This window comes from Carassius auratus, chromosome 25 (assembly GCF_003368295.1).
Source record: "Carassius auratus strain Wakin chromosome 25, ASM336829v1, whole genome shotgun sequence".
Taxonomy (NCBI): domain Eukaryota; kingdom Metazoa; phylum Chordata; class Actinopteri; order Cypriniformes; family Cyprinidae; genus Carassius; species Carassius auratus.
The window spans coordinates 3,973,534-4,000,321 of record NC_039267.1 but is presented as its reverse complement, the minus strand read 5'-3'; the positions used below and the strand labels follow the sequence as shown (position 1 = coordinate 4,000,321).

Genomic DNA, 26,788 nt, shown 5'->3' with positions numbered 1-26,788 from the left:
AGTGCTTGTTCTTCTGCTCACCAAGGCTGCATTGATTTGATAAAAATACTGTAAAAACAGAAAAAAAATTGAAATATTAATATCACTCAAAACATCTGTTTTCTATTTGAATATAGTTTAAAATGTAATTTATTCCTGTGATGCAAATCTGAATTTTCTGAATCATTACTGCAGTCTTCAGTCAGATGAAATCATTCTAATATGAGGATTTGCTGCTCAAGAAACATTTCTGATTATTATCAGTGTTACCACAAAATGATTGTAGCGCACCTGTTTTTAACATTGATAATAATCAGAAATGTTTCTTGAGCAGAATATTTTCATGATTTCTGAAGATCATGTGACACTGAAGACTGGAGGAATGATGCTGAAAAAACAGCTGCGCATCACAGAAATAAATTATATTTTAAAATATACTGTCATGAAAAATAGTTCTTTAAATTGTAATAATATTTACTGTTTTTACTGCATTTTTAATCAAATATATTCAGCATTGATGAGCAGAAAAGACTCAATTACTCCAAACTTTTGACTGGTAGTGCATGTCATTATCATGTGAAAAACAATGGCAAATACTCAGCAAAAGAGTTTTTACCAAAAACCATACACGTTTGGAACGACGTGACAGTGAGTAAATGAGGATTTACTCGCCATTATGCGTTACTGGAAGCTCATTCAAATAATTTCACGAAGAGAAATTCAGGATTCCTCAGATTGTGACGTACGAGTCCTAAATCCCAAAACAAAGACGCATTTAATCACAAATATAATCTGATAAACAGCAGCTCCAAGAAACTCTTTGTTACTTCCCAAGAAACGCCGATAAGGCTTACGGAAAAACGACACGTCTGTGCACGTCAAAATCCCACAGATATGAAATTCAAATTTGCCCTTTTTTGGAGAATATGCATTTTGTGAATTAATGAATTCTGCGGTGACTGGGCAACCTACACAATGAGTGAAATATTAGGGTGAGGGGGTGGGGGGTAAATCCGGGAGTCCTGAATGAGAGGTTTATGAAGGAGAACAGTCACACGGGCCCAATATGTTTGGAGTCAGAGCTACACAAAGATTGTTTTGTTGTTGTTGCGCTACACAAAGGTTTTGCTCCCAGGAGAGCGGCTGCGATGACATCACCGCATTTGACTGTGTCTTTGTGTGAGGCAGACAAAGAGGGGCGAGTATGACCCCGTCCCATGACTCTCTCGGTCTCTCTCGGCTCGCTTCTCACACCTAAACCTACATCCTGAACTGGGTTCTCTTCAGAAAAGCCCTGTGAAGTCCACCGCACACTGCGGCGTTAATTAAAACGTTGAATGGCATAAACCTTCTGGATACATGTCAAACACACTCACACACACTCACACACACACACACACACTCGCTTGTCAATCGTACTCTGTATTCTGGAAAATGTATCATCATCTGAACTTGTTAAATGACCAGCAAGCTTCTGTTTGGTGAAGAGAGAGATACTTTACAATTATTGATTTCCAATGAATAATATCATTCTACATTTTCATGTTAAATATCTGTAAATCAGTCATTATGAAAGTAAAATGAGTTGCAAATGTAATTTCAAGTTGACTCTAAACTTAAACGGATATATTTACACGAAACACAACTAATAAAACCCCTTAAAATATAACATCCTTATATCCACATTACCATTCAAAAGTTTGGGGTTAGTCATTTTTGGGGAGTTTTTGAAAGAAGTGTCTTATGCTCACCATGAATGCGTTTTTAAATGTTTTTATTTATCTAAAAAATACAGTAAAATCTGAAATATTGTGACATATTTTTACAATTTAAAATACTGGTTTTCTATTTGGATATATTTTAAAATATAATTTATTTTTGTTTCCTATTATAATGAATGTTAAAAGAATATTAAGTTCAGCTTTATATTTTTTATTATTTTTAAATAAATAAAATGATCGCAAACTCAAAAGTACCCAAAAGACAACAATATAGTGACTAAAAGCAGCATTTAAATAAACATTTTGCTGTAATAAAGAAGGTATAAAATGCTTCACAGGAAACGACTCGTTTTCTGAATCCGTTCACTTACATTAACTGATTCAGTACAATAAATGAATCTTCACAACTCTACATTCTAGAATTGCATGTTTAATTATGTCAGGCTACACTACTACTTTGTTGGAAAAAGTCCTTTGTAAAAGCTGGGAAAGCTTTGAAACCAGCCGATCCTGTGATGAGTCAAAATGAAGCATCAAAACTCATTTTATTTCCGTTAAATAAAAAATGGCACAAAAACCCCCCTGCAAGGTAGCCGTGTGGAAAGTCACTGGAAAAGCTAACGTCATGCTACTAAAAAAGAATAGTAAGGTTATAGTTTTGCTATGTTTACTTTCCAACATGAATTCATTTAAAACACCCCTCAATCCCTCTACTGTTTACCCTCTGAGACCTTTGCATGTGTTCTGGGAGCCTATAGAAACATGGACTTAACAAACAATAACACCTCTAGAAAAATGCTATTACTGTCTGTGCTTCGCAGTGGCCCACTACGGAGGCTCAATCAGGACAATCGACAGGAAGGAGCACGACAGTGACCAACACAACACAAAGGACTTGAAAGACAAGACAGAGAAATCTCAGTTTGCAGGCAGGGGAGGGAGCTCCTCACCAGCCGTCTGAAGTTGCCCGGGCTGGAGTTTTCTGAGTTTATGATGGGGATGTAGTCGCCCGTCAGCACGTACATCTTCCACGTGGCCGTACAGCTGTCAGACTTCTCGCAGGCGTAGCATCTCCACAGCGTCTGAACGCGGGACAGAGTTATTTATGGTATATTAAGGAAGAAATGTTCATGGTGTTGTGGCCCTAGCTTTAGCTTTTAGTCTTTTGTCACCTGTATTAGAGAAGCTGCGGCTGGTATCTGCCGGTTAAAATGTTTCTGCCTCTGTTTCTGCTGGACTTTAAGAGCAAAACCAGATCCCAGAATGCCCTGCACACAGAGGAAGACAAAATACAAAATAAATAAACTATGTATTATGTATATTCTAAATATTTATTGTTATATAGTTTAAATTAAAGTTTTATATATTAATTTAAGTATATATTACTTATTACAATTGTTTATAATTGTGTTTATGGACGTGTGTAGTGTGTGTGTATATATATATATATATATATATATATATATATATATATATATATATATATATATATTAGTATAATATATATTAATATATAATATAATATATAATATATTTTAATATTAAATAAAATAATAATAAAATTAACAATTTACTATATTATTTTAAATGATATAATTTAGAATGAATAATTATATATATATATATATATATATATATATATATATATATATATATATATATATATAGTCTTATGTTGCAGATGCATGTTATATAATGTGTAACATGAGGACTGCGGGCCCCTGAGGCCCCTGGGGGCCCTATCACTCTTAAATGGACCACATTAACCCTGGACCCCATTACTAGAGGGCCTCTATAGGAAAACACTGCCCTGGGGTGCCAGACAAGCTCAGAGAAAGTATGTGTGTGTGTTTGTGTGTGTGCAAAGAGAAAGACAGGAGTCAGTGTGTTTACCGCAGGCAGAGCAAAGAAGGAGATCGCGAACACGCTAAAGCAGGAGGCAATGGCCTTCCCGATCCACGTCTGAGGGACTTTGTCTCCATAGCCTATTGTAGTCACCGTAACCTAAGAGGAAAACAGAGTTTGGGATTCACATTCATAATTTTTAGTAGTGTTTGCAGAAATATGATAAAAGAGACAAAACCTAGCAACCTCCCAGAACAACCATCACTCTTATGTGCTATAGGAACAGATAAAAAAAAACATCTTAGAAACTGTAAAGAAATGAGTTAAAAACATACAGAACACACTGACAGCTAGAAGTCGACCGATAGTGGAGTTTACAAATACCGATAACTAGGTTGACTAAACACTGGCTGAAACCGATAAATCAACCGATAGTTTTAAAAAATGGAAACTGAAAGTGCTCTACTGTTAAAAAAAAAAAACAGTACTGAACCATACTTTTGTAAATTAATAAAAAAATATTAATATTAATTATTAAACTGAACATTAAAGTTTATAATTTAATAACTAATGTTAACTTTAAAATGTTTTAGTGATGGCAAATGTTAAAATTAACAAAGCTTTCATTGATCTTAATGTTAAAACTGGATTAATTGTAAAGTGTTACCATTTCACTTCAACAGTCATGCTAAAGATGGATATCTTTAAATATCTACACAAAAGCCATAGCTATTATGTATAGATATTGTATGTGTACTCTCACAATTTATTTGCTTCTATTTTAGAACACTTGTTAATTATCAAAATAATAAAATATGTTAGTCACACACCAGGCAAAAGCGCAGCATTGCATCTAGGACAAATCACGGGTATCACACACTGGACACATCACATTCAATTCAAGTGGCAGTCTAAAACAGTTGATTTAATCAACAAACGGGTAAAAGTTTACTTCAAGAATGAACAATGTAGCTTAGATGGGTTTGAAGTTTGGTGTTAAAAAAAAGAGCAGACAGAAAGAGAAAGTGTGATTAATGTTACAGCTCTATAAATGAAGCACACAACCTATATTAACGCCATGGAAAGACAATTGTTTCACTGAAAAAATGCACAATACACAATCTTAAAGCCCAGGGTGATGTCTTTATGTACATTGACAATGATCTGGGAACAAATTGAATGTAATTTATTTAAAAACTGTGCGAATGGTGCTCTGTGGTGCAGCAGGATTTCTAAGGGCTGCATTTATATCCACATATGAATATTCCTGCACTGTGCAGCACACAGTGTCATGTGTCAAAAGCAAACAGCATGAGGTGTTTATATTGATAGCAGACCCTCCTCAACTGCTCCAGCTATGAACACAACCTAGATGGATTTTTACCGATGGCCAATAGTACTAGCAATCAATTATTGTACCGATTAATCGGCAAAACCGATAAATTGGTTTATATATATTGGCAACCAAATAGCAAAGCTATGGTAACCTATAAGACCTTGGTGGCTAGTTTTGCTTGAGCAAACACCTTTTTTTTACGTCCAGTTCGACCAAACCAGAATAGACATTACATCTACACAACATTTATTTTCATTTTGGAAGCAACAAATACACATCAAATCAAAAACAGATCTTTGGAAATGGCAGACGTGCTACACTTAAGGATTTATGAGTATGTCTTCTAAGACGTCTGTTGAAGTTCATCCTCGGTTAATTCTTTGCCTAATCCAGCCTGCAACATGGCGTTTCAGCTAACACAGAGGAAAACAAACAGGCCTGTAGCAGCGTAGTTCATTCGAGAGGGCTTTCTGCTGATGAGGTGTGTTTGGTTTCTTCCCATTCAAGATGGACAAAAACAGCTAAAGTAGGACGAGGCGTCAAACAAGTGCTTCGGGTGGCGTGAGGCTTTAATCCCACCACTGCACATCCAAAAGACCACAAAGGCCACGACAAGAGGGAGTCCACAGTCACTGGGATTCAAGTGCCATGGGTGGCGCCCCAGACTGTGTGTGTGTGTGTGTGTGTGTGTGTGTGTGACTTAGACCCCTAATATTCTCCAACCAAGTGATTCACGTCGAGTTATTGAGTCACAGAGTTCAGTCGATGCTCTACGTGTGTGGCAAAACCAAAGCTAACAACTCAGTGTGTGTGTGTGTGTGTGTGTGTGTGTGTGTGTTTGCGTGTGTGTGGTATTCTAAGCGTGTGGGCTGCGATTACAGCACTAGTTTTTTATTTCTGTCTTGTCTTTAATCATACTAAATATATCTGCTCACAGCTCTTCTTCTTTTTAAGTCAAGCGTTACGCTTTCTAACATGTTTAAGAGTGACTGGAGAAATATAGCTACTAGAATATTGCGTATATTTTCGCACGAGTGGAACGCTGTATAATCAATTAGCATTTAACACCAGATCTATCTGTTTAATAATCATAAACACGCTAGCAGGCAAATGGTCGGATACATTTACTCCACTGTTTGTGACTTATATTTAAATGATTTAAGCTAATAAAGTAGGATTTGTTTTTAGCTAAGTGCGTGCAAACTGTTGACCACCACACTTCTTTAAGAATTTATTTAAGCTTCTACAAAGTTTTTCTTTTACTTTTATTAAGGATAAAGAACATTCATCTTCTTTCTTAAAAGAAAACAAGAGGCCAGAGGAAACAGCAGCAGCTTTGTTAAGTTAGCATGGAGCCGAGCGCCTAGCGAGAGCGGTTATGATTCATGTCGTTTCATCATACGGCTCTGGATGTGTCATGCCAGCTGTGGTCTGCACCTGCAACTCCAGAAAAGAAAAACACAGACCAGACACCAAACGGTTCCCCTTCGCTCACTCGGTCCCGAAAGAAGAAGACAAAACACAAATGAAAAAGTGTTTCTCTAAAACTATGAGATGGAGAACAAGAGATGTCTGCTTACATCTGAGGCTTTCTCTGGAGAGTTTCAGAAAAGACCTCAATGTCTCAAACATGGCTCACATTTGCACAAGTTCTCAAGAGGATCTCATCATGCTATCCACATTCATTTTATACCACTATAATCATACCGCATGACATTTTATTGACTCAGTTGCGTCTGGTTTTATTACAATTACAGACTTCACAGAGACAAGAGCGAGACGACCCCCATCGAGGGTTTCTCAAAGCCACCTCCTCCATACAAACAACTGCTTTTGTCTGGGATTCGAGAGCCGACGGGTGGCCGTACGCTTTCTGACCCTCTTCACAGAGAGGTAGAGCCTCTGCAATTAAAGCTTTAATTAACAGATCCGACACTTTACGGCACAGAGAACAAAGCTCTTTGAGCGAGAGGTGAAAGGGACATTGGCCGAGCTTTTGTGGCTCTCAGATTCCCTGTACAGCCGTACGATTGGTTTCCCATTACGGTTCACACTAAATTCAGCTTTTTAATTAACTGCACTGGAAACTTCATCCAGGACCGATTCCAACAGCCTTTCGAGTGGGTAGCTGGATGTTTTATGACCCTCTTTTCTTGTGTGGTTTGCAATGCGACAGAACAAAGAAAATCACTGGACATTTAAAAGCATTTTAGAGCTTCAATTAAAGTTTCTGTTGTGGATTTAAACATTCCCACCATCCCAAAGAAAGACCCTGAAACTCACCAGACCCGACCCAATGACAAATACAAGCTATTTGAGACACAAAATACATTCGTGTTCAACTAACTTTGACATGCAGCACTCATGAACCATCCACACCGAGGCACTTTTCCGAAACCTGCTGAGCTCGCTATGTATGCTGTGTTTTAAGGTACATTACTGACATAAAATCCATATAAAGTATTTAATACCGGCAAAAATCTGAGGATTCATCACCAGTGCAATCCCACAATGCATCATGAAATGTGCACATGTTATAAACATACTTGATATGCATTCAAACTTTGAAGTACTCTACAAAACAAGAAACTTCATGATGAACTGCTGATTAGCTTGTGTATGAGGTCACACCAGATCCCCAGAGGGCAAGAGGATTTCTAGATTTTAATTATGTCGAAAACACAAACACACCTAACATTGAACAACTCAAATGATTTAAGTTAGACGATGACTGATGTGAAAAGCAGATCTGCAAAGTCGTTGATCAGACCAGCTAGCTTAAAAAGCCAGACTTCCTTAGTCGATCATCAGATGGAAACTAGACGAACCTGGTCTTGTGAACAAGGTGTTTTTCTGCTTGTCAACTCCAATGACTCAAGTTTTTAAAGAAGAAGACTAAACTCACCACACCCCACCACAGAGCATCAGCATAGCTAGAAAAACCCGTCCTCCCTTCCTCGTCCACTGCGTCTTTCTCCGCCAGATACACAAAATAAGAGGAGAAGATCAGACCCAGGAACCCGATGTACAGCGTGGTGATCAGCTCCTGAACCGGGGGAAAATCGTTTGTTAGTAATCAACAAAGATGAACACATTTCCAAGACTTAAGATTGAACTTGAGCTCCTGATTATTTCAAGGCTCTTCATTATTTCAGTGATCTGACAAATTTTTCTTATACATATCTTACATATACCGTATTACACATATCTTATTAGACAATATGATATAAAATTATGTGACAAAATTTGCATACATTTTTTGTTACATTTTTTATTTTTGTTACAATATGTAAATTCACTCAAATAAACATATATTTATTTATTATCTATAAAATATATATATTTTATTTGAGTAAGACCAAGGGAATAAATATCTGATGGCAAAATTTGTATAAATTATTTGGTACATTATTGGTGCAACTTAAATTTAATCACATAAATATATATTTATTTATTATGTATAAATAAAAAATATTAATTAATTAAGTCCAAAGGAATAAAATTCACATGACAAAATTTGTTTACATTTTTGGTGCAATACATAAATTCACTCAAATAGTGTGATATATAAATCTCAAAAAGTGCAATATATATATTTAAAATATTTAGCTATTTATTTGTTTGTTTATTATATATACATAAATTAATATTCTTATTTGAGGAAGTCCAAATAAATAAAAAGCATTTTTTGGTACATTTTTGGTGCAATTTATGAATTCATAACATGCATGAAAAAAATAAATAAATAAATAAAATAAAATAACATATATATATATATATATATATATATATATATATATATATATATATATATATATATATATATATATATATACATTCAAAGATAGGATTCAAATCTAAATAAAAAGTACTTATACTTTTGAATAAATGTATTTTATTTGATTTATTTTGTTTATTTTATTTATTTATTATTTTTTGCTTAGTTTTTTAGATTTTAGGGGTCTTTATTTACTCTTTTTTGTGTGTTTTAGTAGAATAAAAATCTGACGAAAAATTAAATTCATGACTTAATGGAAACCTAATGACACACTGTATACATTTTTTGTTACATCTTTGGGGCAATATACAAACTCCAGACTAAGATGAAAACCCAATAAAAATGGCATTTTAAACTGCTTGAATACATAGTTTATGTGGCGAATGCCATGGAGTATAAAAAAACCTTATAAGGCAAACCTTCCCTAAAGCCAGGAGTGCATGTGAAGGCTCACGGGGCGCTGAATATCAGCCCAATCACCCCTGATCCACTGAGAACTTCAGCCCTTTCATAAGAAGTGTGTCAACGCTGAAGCGATTGAGAAAATGTGTGCATAAAGCGATTGGATTTAATGCATAAAGCCTTAGATCACTGCCACGGGAGCTCTCCGCTTAGATTATCGTAATGTGAAATCATGAGGCCATATTTGGAGAGAAATCTGAGGTGGGTTGTGCCAGACGTGCACTGATTAGCCCTGTTCGATGAAATCAGCGGCTTTCATTGTACTGTAAAGTCTTAAGGTGAATATCACGGCGTAAATCAAGCGCACCTGCCGATGAATAAAAACCACTGATCCCAGGAGCCTCCACGTTCCCCCCTGACGATCCACATGCAGCATTCGCAAGATCTGGAGGAAGCGGATCCCTCTGCAATCACAGAAATCACAGCAATGTAGTAGAATAAACATCAGGGAATATGATCATCACTGGATGTTGTGCTGCTGAGGATGATGCTTCTGTTGATCATTTCTGTACCTGATCGCAGATGTGGCGAACACTTGCCCATTAGACCCAACACTCAGAACCACAACAGAGGCCACGACTACTATCAGATCTGAGTCAGCAGTCAAAGAAGAGAGAGAGAGAGAAAACACAAGAGAAGTGACAAGAATGACACCATTTTGATGCAAAATGTATAAATAAAATTACAGCTCATGGTTATTCAAAAATATACTCAATCGGAAACTATTTATTCATTCATTTTACTTTATTTTTTGTTTATTTTTTATTTATCACTTATTGATCACTGCAAAAAAAAAAAACAATAAATAAATTAGCCTGTAAACATGACATTTCCGATGAAGTGAAAGTAATAACATTAAGGTTAAAGCCTCTTTGGTTGTTTACTGGTTTGTAATTACTAATGTTTATTAATTTAATTGTATTAATTTATTTACTTTAGTCATGCAGTAATTATTTTATTTAATTGATTTATTATTACATTTGTATTTTTTGTTACATTTGCATGCAGTTTATTAATTTATTAATTTAGAAATTGCATGAACAAATATTTCATTGTAGTGAAAACAGTAACCTTAAGGTGAAAGAATAACATCTTTAGTATATATACTGTATACTAAACTAAAAAAATATTTAAAGTAATACTTTGTTACTTGAAATAAAATAAATGGTATCTGAAAAAATCCTAAATGTATTTTATTTAAGCTATAAAAACTACATAAATATATATAAATCTATAAAAATAAATAAAAATGACAAAAACACACGACAAAATTACTTAAACTTTAAGACAAATTGTAATGAAAATTAAATGCATAAAAAAACAAATTCTATTAATTAACTATTATAATAAAAACTTTTTTCAATTATACTAAATTAATACTTGAGACAATCAGATAACCTTTAGAAATAAAAATAAAATAAAATAAAATAAAATAAAATAAAATAAAATAAAATAAAATAAAATAAAATAAAATAAAATAAAAAGAAAATAAAATAAAAACAAAACAAAACAAAACAAAACAAAACAAAACAAAACAAAACAAAACAAAACAAAACAAAACAAAATTAAATTAAATGTTAAAAATATATATATAAAAAAAAAAAAAAAAAAAAAAAATTTTAGTGTGAGGAAAGAACCTGAAGTTATACAGTTCCTTCAAGTAGATACCTATAATGGAGATGGGTTTCCTGATGAACCTCAGACGGCCTTTAATACCCACATATTTGCTCCGACAGCCAGCTGACCACAGACGGACCACGTACTCCGTCCCAAAAAACACCACCAGCACGATCTCCTGTAGAGCAGAAAGAAACGGGTGGATCTTTGTATGCATACATGCGTTTCTACACACTATCCCGGAGGATCGTCTCGCTCTGAGTCAGCAGGACACACTGATCTACAGCTCCTCTCTGACCTCTCATCATCATCTGACCCCATCTCCGGCCCGACTGCAGTTTACTTACACAGGTCAAAAACAGCTAACAACAAATATAGTCTGCTAGCAGAAACAAACTAACTGTGAGAAAAAAAAAAATCTTAAACTTACTTATTTCTATTTATTTCCACTAATGAGTGACTAGTTGTTGTCCAGTAAGAGTTTGGAGCTATATAAATGAGTGTGAAACATCTCTGATCCTTTGATGTGAAATGACTCACTATTAAAATAATACAATTAAAAAATAAAATAAAATAAAACAGTAGATGTCTTGGCTGGGTAATAATAAAATAAAATAATGAATAATTAATAGAGTTCCTCTTTTCAGAATCTCTCCTTTAGAGATCAGCTTTGATTTGGAACTTTGATTTTTGTCTTATTCTATTTTATTTTTAGAATAAAATCAATTTAGAATTTTCATTTGGAATCTTTTAAGTGTGTCTTTTGTGATCTTAGGTTTTTAACTGATTGTACTTTTCAGAGGATTAAAACAAAACAAAAGATAAAATGTTTCTTTTCACAGTAATAAAAACCAGACACAAATAAGTATTTTTCCAGAAAGAGATTTATATTTGACCATTCTTTGAGAAATGTTTGTACTGAGATCTTTGCTGAGTCTAAGACTCTCCGTTTTAAACATGATCTCGTACACAGTATAAATAGACTCAAACGCTGTTCAGCTCCTCTGTGTTTCTCTGAGGTCCTCCTCACAGGTGTTGTGTACTGACAGAAATACTAAACTACTCCATCAGGAATATTTAATGTGCTCCTAGGAATAAGAGCCTTCAAATCCTGTCCATGAACTCAACATTAGCTCAACTGAGATGTGACACTGCCATCCAGTGGGAGACTAGAGTACTGCATGAGCCTACTGGAAATCACCTGCAGCACACATAAAGAAAATACCCCTTTAACTTTAATAATAAATATATCAGTGTGTGTGCATGTTATTCAATAAATAAATAAAGAGATGAAAAATACATAAACACATTTTATTTTAGTAAAAAAAAAGGATCCGTCTTGGTATTTTCTGCTGAGGCAAAAAGAAAAGAAAAGAATAAAGTAAAAATGTATTTTTAAAATAAATAAATAAATATAAATAAATAAAAGCTTCAGTCTCAGCTGGGGGAAAAATATAAACAACAAAGCACTTGTTTTTTTCTGTTAGAGGTAAAAATAATAATAATAATAATACAATTAATTAAATAAAATAATCAATAAATAAATAGTTAAAAAAATGCATTCATTAAAAATAGTTTAATAAAAAGTTTTATATATTGGGGGGTGTGATAATATCATAGAATAAATAATAAATATATTTACACTATCGGTCTTAGCTATGTAATAAATATAAAAAAAACAAGCAATTTGTATTTTCTGTTGAGGTAGATAAAATAAAATAAAATAAAATAAAATAAAATAAAATAAAATAAAATAAAATAATTAGATGGGAATAAAAAATAAAATTAAATAAATACATAAAAGAACTGATATCCTGTGAAAGGCTTACCATCCAGTAGAGAGATCCTGTTGCGAAGTCTGCATACTGCTCGATGGTGGACAGGACGCTGAATATCAGGCAGACGAGGACCATGAGGAACCTGGGACATAAAGTAGGTAAGATCTGCCATTACACACAGGTGTATCTCTTTCCATTTAATGATTTCATCGGATGATTCACACCACATCATTATCTGTTCACATCAAAACCGCGTAAGGTCATTTCATCAGAGACTGATGAAGATTTCGGTTATTTTTCCATTGAACTGGATCTGGAGGCAACTTTTATTTAATTTCTTATTTAATTTTACTGTTAAATTAAATTAAATTAAATTAAATTAAATTAAATTAAATTAAATTAAATTAAATTAAATTAAACAGTAAAATAAAATAAAAAGTAAAATAAAAAAATGAAATAAATAAAAATAATAAAAAAATAAAATAAAATAATAGTAACAGTAGATGTCTTAGTTGGATAATAAGTACAGACAAAAAGCAATTATTTTAATTAAATTAAATTAAATTAAATTAAATTAAATTAAATTAAATTAAATTAAATTAAATTAAATTAAATTAAATTAAATTAAATTAAATTAAATTAAATTAAATTAAATTAAATCCATCATGAGAGATTGTGAAATGCAATAAAAATACAATTGACTTGCACTGAATTGTCTTTATTTCCATCCTGCCACATTCAAATAGATGTTAAAAATTAAGTTAAAATGAATGAAAAGCACACCAGCAAAACACAGCCCCCCTAATTACACAGGACGTCCTTAATCTACTAGTCATTCAGAAAAGTCTCGGACTAGTGATGGTTTTGAACAGAATGAGCGTACTGTTAGTGTTGGGAAGGATTCTCACACACAGAGGACAGATGTGAGAGAGTTTAACCACATGAGAGGTTACACACGCTTTTCCTTCAAACACACACACACACACACACTCCTTCCAACTCAAAAAGACAAACACACAATGTGACTCACACAGCAGTCAGAGATCAAAAAGTCACATGTTTATTTCAAAAGATAAAGCAGCGAAGGCGTTCTGGAGTTACGTCACGTCCAGATGTACGCTGACCTCGAGTGTTCGAGCGGCTCCAGTCTGTTGTGACTGAAGGTGGTCTCCTAACATCACCCAAACCACAGTCATGACATGTGAGCAACATCCTCAAATACTGACCACTCCTGAGCGGAGAGACACCTGAGCTGAGGCTCTGCTCATCTAAAGAGTCTGAACTGTAGAGCGCCGTTCTTCATAATTCTATAGGATCCTATAGGATTCCGTTCTAGTTCTGTTCTGTTCTTCAAGATTCTCATCTATAAGGTCCTAATTTGTGGCAACATATAGTTAAAAGTTTTTGAACAGTCAGATATTTGATCCAAAGTACACCAAAAAAAGTACAAATATTTACCTATTTAAAATAACTCTTTTCTATTTGAATATAAATTCTAATGTAATTTATTCCTGCGATCGAAACTGTATTTTTTGCTGCTCAAAAAACATTTATTATTATTAAGTTGAAAACAGATATATAAGATATATTTTTAGGTTTCTCTGATGAATATAAAGTGCAGAAGAACTGAATTTATCTGAAATATAAATCTTCTGTTACATTATACATGTCTTTAGCATCACTTTTGGTCAATTTAAAGCATGCTTGCATAATAAAAATAGAACTTTGAATGGTTTAGTGTATAATAGATCATTCTATTCATCAAAGAATCTTGAAAAATATTGATAATGATAATAATAAATGTTTATTGAGCAGTAAATCAGTATGTTAGAATGATTTCTGAAGATCGTGTGACACTGAAGACTGGAGGAATGATGCTGAAAATACAGCTGCACATCACAGAAATAAATTACATAAAAAAATATTCAAATAGTAAACTGCTTTTGCTGTATTTTGGATCAAATAATGCATGTTTTGTGAGCAGAAGAGACTTTTGACTGTTAGTGAATATAAACTGTAAAGTTTCTGGAGTGACAAACTCCATTTAAATGCAGAAGTGAATTCCCTAAAATAAAACTTGCTTCCAAGAATGCTCCTGAAATGTTCGTGCAGAGCGTGGAAGCTGAACAGTAAACTGGAGGCAATGATGCGATCAATTGCATTTAGCTTAATATACACCCTTGATTTTGCTCATACAGAAAAGAGGAATCCATCTTTCAAATCGGTAAAAGATCTACTTTCAATTGCGTGCACTCAAAATAACCACAAAACATTGTGCTTTTGTAAAATAAAGAGCAAACGGTGTACTTTCTTCCGTCTCGGTGAATGTAGCACGTCAAAAATAAATTAATCTCAACTCTGTGTTTGACTCACAGACTTGAAAAATATATCTATGGAAAATGTCTACTTTTAAATCAACCAATTCAAATGGAAAACAAATATGTTCAGATTATGTAGTTTGTATGGAGAGGAGAGTCGTTGACCTCGTCACTGCAGCCGAATATATAGAAAACACTAGTTTATCAGTGGATTATAATGTTAATTCAGTCTTCTTGCTGTTTTGCCCTGACACTCTTAGGTAATAAATGTTATAAATAATGTTCAGTTTCTTGCACCACGGATAATTTCGCTTCACAAGATCTCAATGTACTGTTTTGTCAGGAGCCACAGCTGTTAATTTTGTTCCTTGAGATGCTTTTTTAAGACTCTCAAAGAGACAATAGCAGTCAGCTTGCATCTTGTGGCCTAAGGTTGAGTAAATTAACAGCAACTTCAAATTTTTGGTTTTCGTTAGGTTTATGCTCTGGGTTCTGCTCTATCTGATTCAGCATTGTAAGGTTCTGCTCTTCTTAAGGTTCCAGACGATCAGGTTTCTGCTGGAGTCAAAAGGACACTGACGCTGTACATTACTGGAAGCAGTGGCTTTTAAACATTCACTCTGTTTGGAGCCCATAATCAGAAGGTCCTTAAATTTCTGTCACTAAGACTCTCAATGCTATTCAAGCAAGGCGATTATGTTCAGAAAACAAGTGCATACTGTATGCCGTTTAAAAACTTATGTAAAAAGAAAAATATAAGCGATCTCATATGAGCTAGATGACTGCAGCTGCGCTGTATGGAAAAAGAAATGCTCCTCTAATCCGTTTCAGAAATGACCAGATGTTGTGATATCACACCATCAACAGCAGGATTAACAGAGATGCAGGACGCTACACTCGTAAATGGAACAAATATGGCCTCCATCGTTTTCTCAAATTTGGATTAAGAGCCATGTCAATAGATGAAAGAGTAATAATGTTTCATAAGCTGAATATCCCTTTAAATCTGTCTAAAGGTTGAGTCGCAGGGAATTGTTACTATAAACCGTTCAGGTACCATCTGTGAATAATAGTCAAAATATGAAAGAATCAAACTGGCTTTGATCTTATATTTAAAAATAATTGAATGTCTGTTATAGACTGTATTTTATACATACTGTATACACACTCACAAGCCACTTTATAAGGTACACCTGTTCAATTGCTTGGTAACACAAATAGCTAATCAGCCAATCACATGGAAGCAACTCGACATCTAGATGTGGTGAAGACGTCTTGCAGAAGTTCAAACCGAGCATCAGAATGAGGAACAACGAGGATTTAAGTGACTTTGAGCGTGGAGTGGTTGTTGGTGCCAGTCGGGCCGGTCTGAGTATTTCAACAACTGCTGATATACTGGGATTTTCAGAGGATACAATTAACACAGACTCACAAGAATAAGACAATAGAAGACTGGAAAAATGTTTCCTGGTCTGATGAGTCTTGACTTCTGTTGAGATGTTCAGATGGTAGAGTCAGAATTTGGCGTGAACAGAATGAGAACAGGGATCCATCATGTCTTGTTACCACTGTGCAGGCTGCTGGTGGTGGTGGTGTAATGGTGTGGGGGATGTTTTCTTGGCACACTTTATGCCTCTTAGTGCCAATTGGGCATCGTTTAAATGCCCTGGCCTACCTGAGTATATTTTCTGACCATGTCTCTCCCTTTGTGACTACAGTGTACCCATCCTCTGATGGCTACTTCCAGCAGGATAATGCACCATGTCACAAAGCTCGAATCATCTCAGACTGGTTTCTTGAACATGACAATGAGTTCACTTTACTCAGATGGCCTCCACAGTCTCCAGATCTCAGTCCAATAGAGCAGCTTTGGGATTTGGAGGAACGGGAGATTCACATCATGGATGATCAGCTGACAAATCTGCAGCAACTGTGTGATGCTATCATGTCAATATGGACCAAAATCTTAGAGGAATATATCCTACACCTTGTTGAATCAATGCAATGAAGAATTAAGGCAGTTCTGAAAACAAAAGGGGGTCTAATCCAGTACAAGCAAATTGTACCTAATAAAGAGGCCAGTGAATATACTATATATATATATATATATATATATATATATATATATATATATATATATATATATATATATATAGTACAGACCAAAAGTTTGGACACACCTTCTCATTCAAAGTTTTCTTTATTTTCATGACTATGAGAATTGTAGAGTCACACTGAAGGCATCAAGGGCTATTTGAGCAAGAAGGAGAGTGATGGGGTGCTGCTCCAGATGACCTGGCCTCCACAGTCACCAGACCTGAACCCAATCCAGATGGTTTAGGGGTGAGCTGGACCGCAGACAGAAGGCAAAAGGGCCAACAAGTGCTAAGCATCTCTCGGGGAACTCCTTCAAGACTGTTGAAGACCATTTCAGGTGAATACCTCTTGAAGCACATCAAGAGAATGCCAAGAGTGTGCAAAGCAGTAATCAAAGCTAAAGAAGAACCTAGAATATGACATATTTTCAGTTGTTTCACACTTTTTTGTGATGTATATAATTCCACATGTGTTAATTCATAGTTTTGATGCATTCAGTGAGAATCTACAATTTTCATAGTCATGAAAACAAAGAAAACTCTTTGAATGAGAAGGTGTGTCCAAACTTTTGGTCTGTACTCTCTCTCTCTCTCTCTCTCTCTCTCTCTCTCTCTCTCTCTCTCTCTCTATATATATATATATATAGAGAGAGAGAGAGAGAGAGAGAGATATTAGGGCCGGGACTCGATTAAAAAAATTAATCTAATTAATTAGAGGCTTTGTAATTAATTAATCGAAATTAATCGCATTTTAATCGCATATAAATATTTGACCTGAGAACAGTGAGAAGTAATTTTTTTCACATGGATTTATAGTAATTTTACCATTGAATAATGACTGAATACATAAGCTTAAGCAACAAAATATTGTTTATTTTTGTTCAGCCAAGTCTAGCAGACCAGTGCAATTTTTGCCATGAAGTGTAGCAATAGCATATTTAGAAACAATTTAGAAATAGTACATTTCAGAAATTCAGGAAGCTTATAGGTGCTGGAACCTTCTGTAAAGTGTTTTTTAAGTAAAACACAATACTGTCAATTACATTCAGAACATTGGAAACCCTGACTATTAGAAAACATCTATCTGTTGCTTCACAGGCCATAACATACTAAGTCCAACTCTCAACAACCTTGGCCAAAACAATAAAGAGTTCAACATAAACTGTTGCACCAACAAAATAATACATAGTTCAACATAAAATGTAAAGTCCACGCTAGCTGCTATGTGTTTTTCATTGAGGTGATACCATAGACAGTAAAAGAAATGGACACAGCGACCCCATTGGAACTCAATTGAGACAAATGAAGCCCATTTTTAGCGTTTTTTAGCACTTCCGTTTCTGACGCGCAGACTCAAACGAAGCTTGATGACGTCAGCAACCTGTCTGACAGATGTAAATCTTCTAAGTGGCTGTGTGTGCAAACTGCCATCGTTAATCTTGCAGAGACGTCGAGCTTGAGCGGGGAGTTCTTTGTCGTGAGTGAGCAGGAGTAAGTATTCTGATTAATTATTTTGTATAGTATTTTAAAATATAACGCCAGTACGCCATATTAAGTTAATTGCCTGCGAGCTTCTCCTCCTGTCTGTACGGTAATGCGACAGAGAGCCGAGTGGTTATGACGCAATCGTTAGCCTATTTTTTACAAAAACTGTTTATACGGGGCCATAATGTAACATAGAAGGTAATGGAGCCCTTTATACATTGTCGTGTATCTTTAGAAATAAATAATGGACAAACATTATCCATTATTTAAAGAGTCTTTAAATCCATGTTTAAAGAGTCTTTAAACGCCTCAGATGTAAAGTTATTCGCTGTCAAAGTGACGCCAAAATGAATGGAAGTCAATGGGAATGCTAACGCAAGTGAAGTTCTGCTAAAAGATGGCAGCCCCCACCCCAGGCCCGTCGTCAAGGGGGGGCATCGGGGGGCAGTGCCCCCCCAAATGACTTTTTGTGCCCCCCTAAACGTAACGCACAGAACAATTAACCAAACTTGCAAGTTTGGTTAATTGTTCTGTGCGTTACGTTTAGGGGGGCACAAAAAGTGAATGCATTCACACCGCCGGCGTCGAGAGCGTCAAAGTGGCCGGAAGTCATTCATTTTCAATGTAAACCAGCGTCGAGCAGCTGCAGCTGCGGCGCGGCGCGACTTGGCCTCTGAGAGCGTCGAGCAGAGTTGAAATCAAGGCAACTTTATGGTAATGAGCTATGACGCGGTTGGGCAGCAACCAATCGGAACGTAGAAGTCAACCGCTTGAGAGGATTCCAGAGGACGCAGCTCCGATCATAGACATATAAATTATTTATATGTCTATGGCTCCGATCACATTAGTTCCCAAGCAAAATAGAAGACAGGTTGATTATTGCTGTTTCGCGTTTGCAGTAATCTATGATGTGTCCCTGTTTGCGTACAGGGACATAAAAAAATAATTAAAAGTGATACGTGGACCAAGGTGTCTGAGATCGTTCATTTTAAGTAAAAGATCTTAATATTTCGCCCACAACAACATTTAATGAGATTAATTTATAACGTTAACCTCCTTGTGGTTAGTCTGCATAAGATCAACAAGTCTGTTTGCTTTGCGGCCACTTTTAATTCAAATTAAGCAGTCGCGCTCACGCATCTTTCTGCAGTGTCGTAAACAGAACGGCAAGAGCGATTTATGACGCTCTCGACGCCGCTGGTGTGAACGTGTGATATTGATTTAGATTTTTGCACTAATAACGTTGTTTCAGCAGAACTTGGCTCACATGAACAGTAATCACTACAACGGTAACACTAGAAATGCATAACACATTACCTTCAGAAATGATTCAGACGATTCATTATTCAACGCATTATTACACAGAACATAATTTTAAATATAATTATATTCATAAATGACTGTTAAAACATCCCAAAACAGCACCCAAACCTTGCAAAGACCTACCTCATTAATTATTCAAATACAACAACCAATGGCAAGTCTCCAGCAGCAGACCTTTCAATATGTTATTTTTGTGTTAGTAGTTTTATTAATTCAAATTACAATATGCAGTTTGTGTGTAAGTATATGTATATGTATATATAAATCATGCAATTCATTTAGTTAAGCATACAGTATTGTATTGTTTATACGCAATTCCTTTGCGCAGCTGAGCTGCGCGTTGCATGTGATATCAGAATAAATGTTTGGCGGTTTTGGAAATGTTAAAAGACAATAAACAGATACGTTGAGATCAAACGGTGAAGTATTTTATTTGAATAATTGAACAAAACAAGACTATTGTGGTCTATTTTAGTTATAGCCTAATATGGGTTTATGTTATGGTCCGTCTCAGATCATTAAAAAAAGTGTGCCCCCCTATGAAAATTAAATGCCCCCCCATTTGGTTAGTTCTGGCGACGGCCCTGCCCCACCCGACTTCAACTTCCGGTCGAGTTCCTTGCCCCTTGGGTGATACCATAGACAGTAAAAGAAATGGACACAGCGACCCCATTGGAACTCAATTGAGACAAATGAAGCCCAGTTTTAGCGTTTTTTAGCACTTCCGTTTCTGACGCGCAGACTCAAACGAAGCTTGACGACGTCAGCAACCTGTCTGACAGATGTAAATCTTCTAAGTGGCTGTGCGTGCAAACTGCCATCGTTAATCTTGCAGAGACGGCGAGCTTGAGCGGGGAGTTCTTTGTCGTGAGTGAGCAGGAGTAAGTATTCTGATTAATTGTTTTGTATAGTATTTTAAAATGTAACGCCAGTACGCCATATTAAGTTAATTGCCTGCGAGCTTCTCCACCTGTCTGTACGGTAATGCGACAGAGAGCCGAGTGGTTATGACGCAATCGTTAGCCTATTTTTTACAAAAACTGTTTATACGGGGCCATAATGTAACATAGAAGGTAATGGAGCCCTTTATACATTGTCGTGTATCCTTAGAAATAAATAATGGACAAACGGAGTCTTTAAACGCCTCAGATGTAAAGTTATTCGCTGTCAAAGTGACGCCAAAATGAATGGGAGTCAATGGGAATGCTAACGCAAGTGAAGTTCTGCTAAAAGATGGCAGCCCCCATCCGACTTCAACTTCCGGTCGAGTTCCTTGCCCCTTGGGTGATACTTGAGGCTCTGTGTGCTGCGGTGATATGCGAACGCTAGTTGGTGCTCCAGTATAATCAGTCCCGCCGAAACTCATCCAGTGAGAAACGTTCCGCGGTGCAAAAATAAGTTATTAAAAATGCGGGAATTTTCTGTAATTAATTAATCTTAGTTAACGCGTTATTTTTTGTGTAATTAATTAATCTCAATTAACGCGTTAAAGTCCCGGCCCTAATATATATATATATATATATATATATATATATATATATATATATATATATATATATATATATATATATATACAGACACACACATACACACATATACACATACACACTTTATATTTTCTTAAAACAATTTAAATAAAGCAATTTCACACACTTTAGTTATTCAATTAATTTAGAATTTACATTGAAATTGTATTTATTTACATATTACATCTGCGTTTACTTTTTAATTATTAAATAATATTTATTATTTATATTTATATTTAAATATATTGAAATATTTTATGTAATTCTATTAAAATATATCTAAAAATATCACAAATCACTAAATATAAATAATAAATATATATTTACTTCATTTTTTACTTTAAATTGTAAATTAAACAATTTAATAATTTACAAATAACTATTTTTTTTTAAACCACTACAGTCTAATTAATAAAAACTACAACTTTAAACCAAGAGTAATCTAGTCTGAGATTGTGCATCTTCTGAAAGGTCGTGTTGTGTTTGACCTTTGGCCTCATGACCCTTTACTCCTCATGAGTCGTTTCTCTTTGTGCAGATGTTGGTCTCTACCCTACATTATGTTCCTGTCAATCCCATGGACCCCTGCAGACACATCCAGGGCTCTCGCCTTCAGCCAAATTAAATTCCAAATCCAAGCCAGATTCCTAGCCCAAAAAACAATAACAGTTTCCTCTGAACCCTGCCTTAGACGAGCCATTTTCAATCAACCTCCCATTGCGTTAAGAAGACACGGCACACCGGCAGCTAATAGCGTCACGAGCTTGGGACGTACAAAATGAAGGACAAACTCTAGACCTGATTAAAACAAAACATCTGGTGCATTACTGAACTAGATCCCAAAATCAGACTGATGACTGGCATTCATCACGTCCATTAAAACTGATAATATATTCTAATCTAGAAGTACATTTAAAGGGAAGATCAGTGCACAACAAAAAAAATCTACAATGTCATTAATAATATATAGGTATTAAGCCTAAATCAAATCTCAACTATCATTTCTTACAGCTGTCCTGTTACATTTCGTGGGTCTTTTTTGCATGAGTTGTTAAGTGTCAAATGAAAGTAATAATTGGCTTTGGTAACTAAAAGCTGCTTGCTAGTTGGCCAGTAACTTTATAAGGAAAGGAAACATAATACATGGTTTAATCAACCCAAGAAAACTAATCTGACCCTCACTAATGTGACAACCCATTCAAATCAAAGCAAATGACAACTGTTTCTTTCCATATCAACTTTTATCACATCAATTTAAACTAACACTTGCCTTGTCTTTTTATCCAGACATGAATTCTGGGACACACTTGGAATATTTATCACAATAAGCCTTCAAAAATAAAATATTATTAGCTAAATCACTGTACAGCATGTCGTTCAGTATATGAGACAATGTCACAGAGAAATAAAAACTGACACAAATATGGTAATATAAATAAACATAATTTTTTGGAAGAAATTAACACTTTTATTCAGCACAGAGGCATTAAATTGACAGTGAAAAGTGACAGTAAAGACATTTATATGTCACAAAATATTTCTATTCCAGATTCTTTTGAACTTTTTATTCATCAAAGAAATCCTGAAAACAAAATGTATAACGGTTTCCACAAAAATATGAAGCAGCACAACTATTTCCAAAATGTATAGTAATCTGAAATGTTTCTTGAGCAGCAAATCAGTATATTTTCATGATTTCTGAAGATCATGTGACACTGAAGACTGGAGGAATGATGCTGAAAATACAGCTGTGCATCACAGGAATAAATTACATTAGAAAACCGATTCAATCGGAAAACAGTTATTTTAAATTGTAATAAAATTACACAGTATTACTGTTTTTACTGTAATTTTGATCAAATAAATGCAGCTTTGGTGTGCAGAAGAGCCTTATTTAAAAATATGTAAATAAATAAATAATAACAGCATGATACATAGTTCTGAACAACAGTACAAAAATCAGGCTTCTTTAAAGTTAATAATCTTTTTCTTTTTCTCAAAAGGTCACGTTTTTCAAGGTTGCAGAGGACGGATCACTGCTGACCTATCAGACAGCGATTACAGATTTCCGGTCATCCAGGAAAAGCCGGTGATGGCTGTTTCCCAGAGTCATGCCCCTCGTATCAGGGTCATACATCAGCTTAGCAGAGATATTAATACTCATTAGCAGGGTGATGCAGAGGATTATGCTATCATATACTGCACATTTGGCATACTGAAAAACAACTGGGATGCATATTCAAACTATTTTTTTCCCTCTCATACTTTCACAGGAAAAAGGTACAAAACTGTCACTGGGGCAGTACACTTTCAGAAGGTATTAATATGTAAACTTTAGGTACTAATGCACATGTTTAAAGCATTAATAGGTGACATTTAGGCACAAATATGTACTTTTAAAGTACCTTTAAAGAACTTGTATTCTGTTTATATGCATCATTAAGGTACTAATATGTACTTTTAAAACACTAATATGTACCATTTAGACAGGGGCGTCATGCACTCATTATTTTTTGGGGGGCACGAGTGGGGGTGGGGGGTGGGGGGGTCGTCATGTGACACACAGCAGCCACAACAGCATATTGGCAAATTATCATTAAGCATCATTTATTTATTTTTTCATTTTTATTAGAAATATTCAAACTATATCCTGAAATATTTCGATTCTCATCTTCACAGACTATGTTAGATAATATGCGATGGTCAAAGTAGCCCAATAATGTAATCTATTTAACGATGCATTAAAACCGTCAGCTGTTACTTAAGTAACAGATATGGTTGTCATGCAATAACATATTTTAATTCAACTGACTTTATATTAAATGTGAATTTAACATCGAAAGTTAACGTGATATAAAAACGGCTACTAATCTTTCATTGTACAGAAAGAGAGCAAATAACATTTACATTATCAAAGATCATTTCCACTGACAGTCTACAGTTCAATCACTCTCAGAAACTCCAATAAAATCACTGAAACTTTTAACACTGTGAAATCAATATCTTACTTAACTTAACACTAGTTTTTCTGAGAGTGTATGGGTTTGTAGGAAATACACCTTCCAATTAAGAAATCCACTAAAGCAGTGAGGATGATAACCTGTGAATGTCTCCGTTTGTCTAGTGCAACCCGAAGCAGCACAAACAAAGCGTTGAGATATAAAGAGTGTGACTGTAAAAGCGGAGCTGTGAAGAACAGCGGCTCATGAACACCACCTGACCCGACTCTGGCCTGAGATTACTTATTGATGGCAGGCAGTTTTAGGATCCTGACAGGGAAACAAGAGAACATGAATGTAATCCGGTCGCCAGCTCAACTTAAGCACGAAATGGTACACTGGTCTCCGTACGCTGCAGTTCGGTAACTACAGACCGCTCTTAGTGCAAATAATCCGAGACAGTTACAGCTAGCAAAACTAGCAGCCCACCCAGCCAAGTGTGGACTCGCTTCATAGAGCCAAACAAAAACAACCAAAGCAATCATATATTTGATGTCTAATGGGATTTGAAGTTGAAAACGGTTCAAAATGACTCATGCATCCAGCTGTCCGGAGTGGATTAAATCGCCTATGAGTTATGATCTTATTTGGGATGAACTGATTATTTTTATGGCTCAATTAAGTATGTTCTTAAATGTGTGCCAAAAAAGGGGGGAAATAAATACTGTATTTTCTGGAAAATAAGTCGAACCTGGTCAAAATTGCATTGTAGAATTTTTAAAGGGGTCATATGATGTGATTAAAATGTTTCCTTTCTCTTTTAAGTGTTACAAGCTCTTGGTGCATAAAGAAGATCCGTAAAGCTGCAAAGACTAAAGTCTCAAATCCAAAGAGAGTCAACCACACCCCCCTAAAACGCCTCATTCTAGCATGCCCCCAGATGGACACCACTAGAAATCAGTGGTTTAGTTGTATTTACAATTGTTCCAGAACAGTTCAACCCAAATTTTCAGATGTGTGCAGCGCATTTTATGGAGTGCATTACTTTCCTACAAGAGTAGCCTATAATGCATTCATTCTGTGGAGCAATAACAACTTTACAAGGACAGTCTGGTGCTTCTGACTCACAGCCTGTAAGTACGTTTTTATATTTAAAGAATTTGCCACTGATGATTCAAACGTGAGTTTTGAGCAGTGTAGAGTAGCACTTGTTGTTTGTCACAAAATGCAGACATGGTTTTATGTTTACAAGGCAAGATACGCAACACAATGCATAAAAAGACAGTATAAGTCATTATAATCCGTAATTATGTTACCACTGCATGCAGCAAAGGCTTAGTTTGTAATGGGTTTTACTGGATTTGTCTCGCTGTGCCGGGAGACCGTATGATGAGGGGTGTAACATTTCCATCACACGCTTGAGGCATTCGGCCAATCACAATGCACTGGATAGCTGGCCAATCAGAGCACACCTTGCTTTTTCAGAATGATGAGCTTTTCAGAAAGGCGGGGCATAGAGGAGAAACCATAATGTACAGTATATATGTGGAAAATAATATGTTGTTTTTTACCTTAAACCGCATTAACATTACACCAAATACACAAAATAATGTTCTTTTTAGCAACATCATATGACCCCTTTACATTCAGAAGTTTGAGGTCAGTATTTTTTTTATTTATTATATAATGTCTTTAGAGATGTTGGGCCCTATCTTGCACCCAGCGCAATTGACTTTGTACACCGACGCATGTGTCATTCCTATTTTGCACCCGCGCAAAGCGCGCTTTTCCCTCCACAGAAGCACGTCGCTAAACTAGTGAATGAACTTGCGCTCCCTGGGCGGTTCAGCGCAAAAAAGGAGGCGTGTTCCGGCGCAAACAATCCCTGGTGCTATTTTGCTGTTCCATTAAACAATTGCGCCACTGACCAGAAAAAACCTAGTCTAAAGTCAGTGGCGCGTTGCGCGTTGTTCATTATGCTATTTTAAGGGCGCATGCTTGACCATGATGTATAGCGTGCACAACGCGCATACACTTTGCTCATGTAATCTACACAGATGCAACAGTTATTTTTGCAAATCATAAATTCTTACACTAAAAAAAATTTTAACACATGAGATGACGGAAATCATTGTGGTGTATTTTGGGTGGGTTTCTCCCATCCCCATACAACACAACTTCTCTGTCTTTCACTGCTCTTACAAGAACATCTGTCTCCTCGGCTGTGAACCGCTCCTGGCGTGCGCCTGGTAAATACGCCACAATAATAGCAATCCATAATGGAACTTGCGCACCTGCTTTTAAAGGGAATGTTGGATGACGCTCTGATTGGTTTATTTCACGTTACGCCCAAACCACACCTATGAATAATGAAGCTACTTCAGACCAACCCATTTTAGATTTGCACCGGGCGCAAGAGCCATTTATCCCGCCGGGAAAATAGCAACAGCGCCGAGACCCGCCCACAAACTTACTTGCGCTTCGCGCTTTGACACTTGCGTTTCAGATCGTTAAAATAGGGCCCGTTATGTTACAAAATATTTCTGTTTCAAATAAATGCTGTTCATTGAAACTTTGTATTCATC

General features: G+C 35.5%; 1 protein-coding gene across 1 annotated transcript in view; it reads right to left on the bottom strand.

The window, feature by feature from the left end:
• Window positions 1-26,788, bottom strand: part of kcnq1.2 (potassium voltage-gated channel, KQT-like subfamily, member 1.2) — a 137,764-nt gene that overhangs the window by 104,078 nt on the left and 6,898 nt on the right. Inside the window, exons 2-9 of the mRNA XM_026201807.1 lie at window positions 12,568-12,658; window positions 10,790-10,916; window positions 9,634-9,712; window positions 9,429-9,525; window positions 7,787-7,927; window positions 3,594-3,704; window positions 2,873-2,968; window positions 2,651-2,782 (exon numbers count right to left, since the gene is read on the bottom strand). Of these exons, the coding sequence (XP_026057592.1) occupies window positions 2,651-2,782; window positions 2,873-2,968; window positions 3,594-3,704; window positions 7,787-7,927; window positions 9,429-9,525; window positions 9,634-9,712; window positions 10,790-10,916; window positions 12,568-12,658 (874 nt within the window). The remainder of the gene's footprint in view (window positions 1-2,650; window positions 2,783-2,872; window positions 2,969-3,593; window positions 3,705-7,786; window positions 7,928-9,428; window positions 9,526-9,633; window positions 9,713-10,789; window positions 10,917-12,567; window positions 12,659-26,788) is intronic.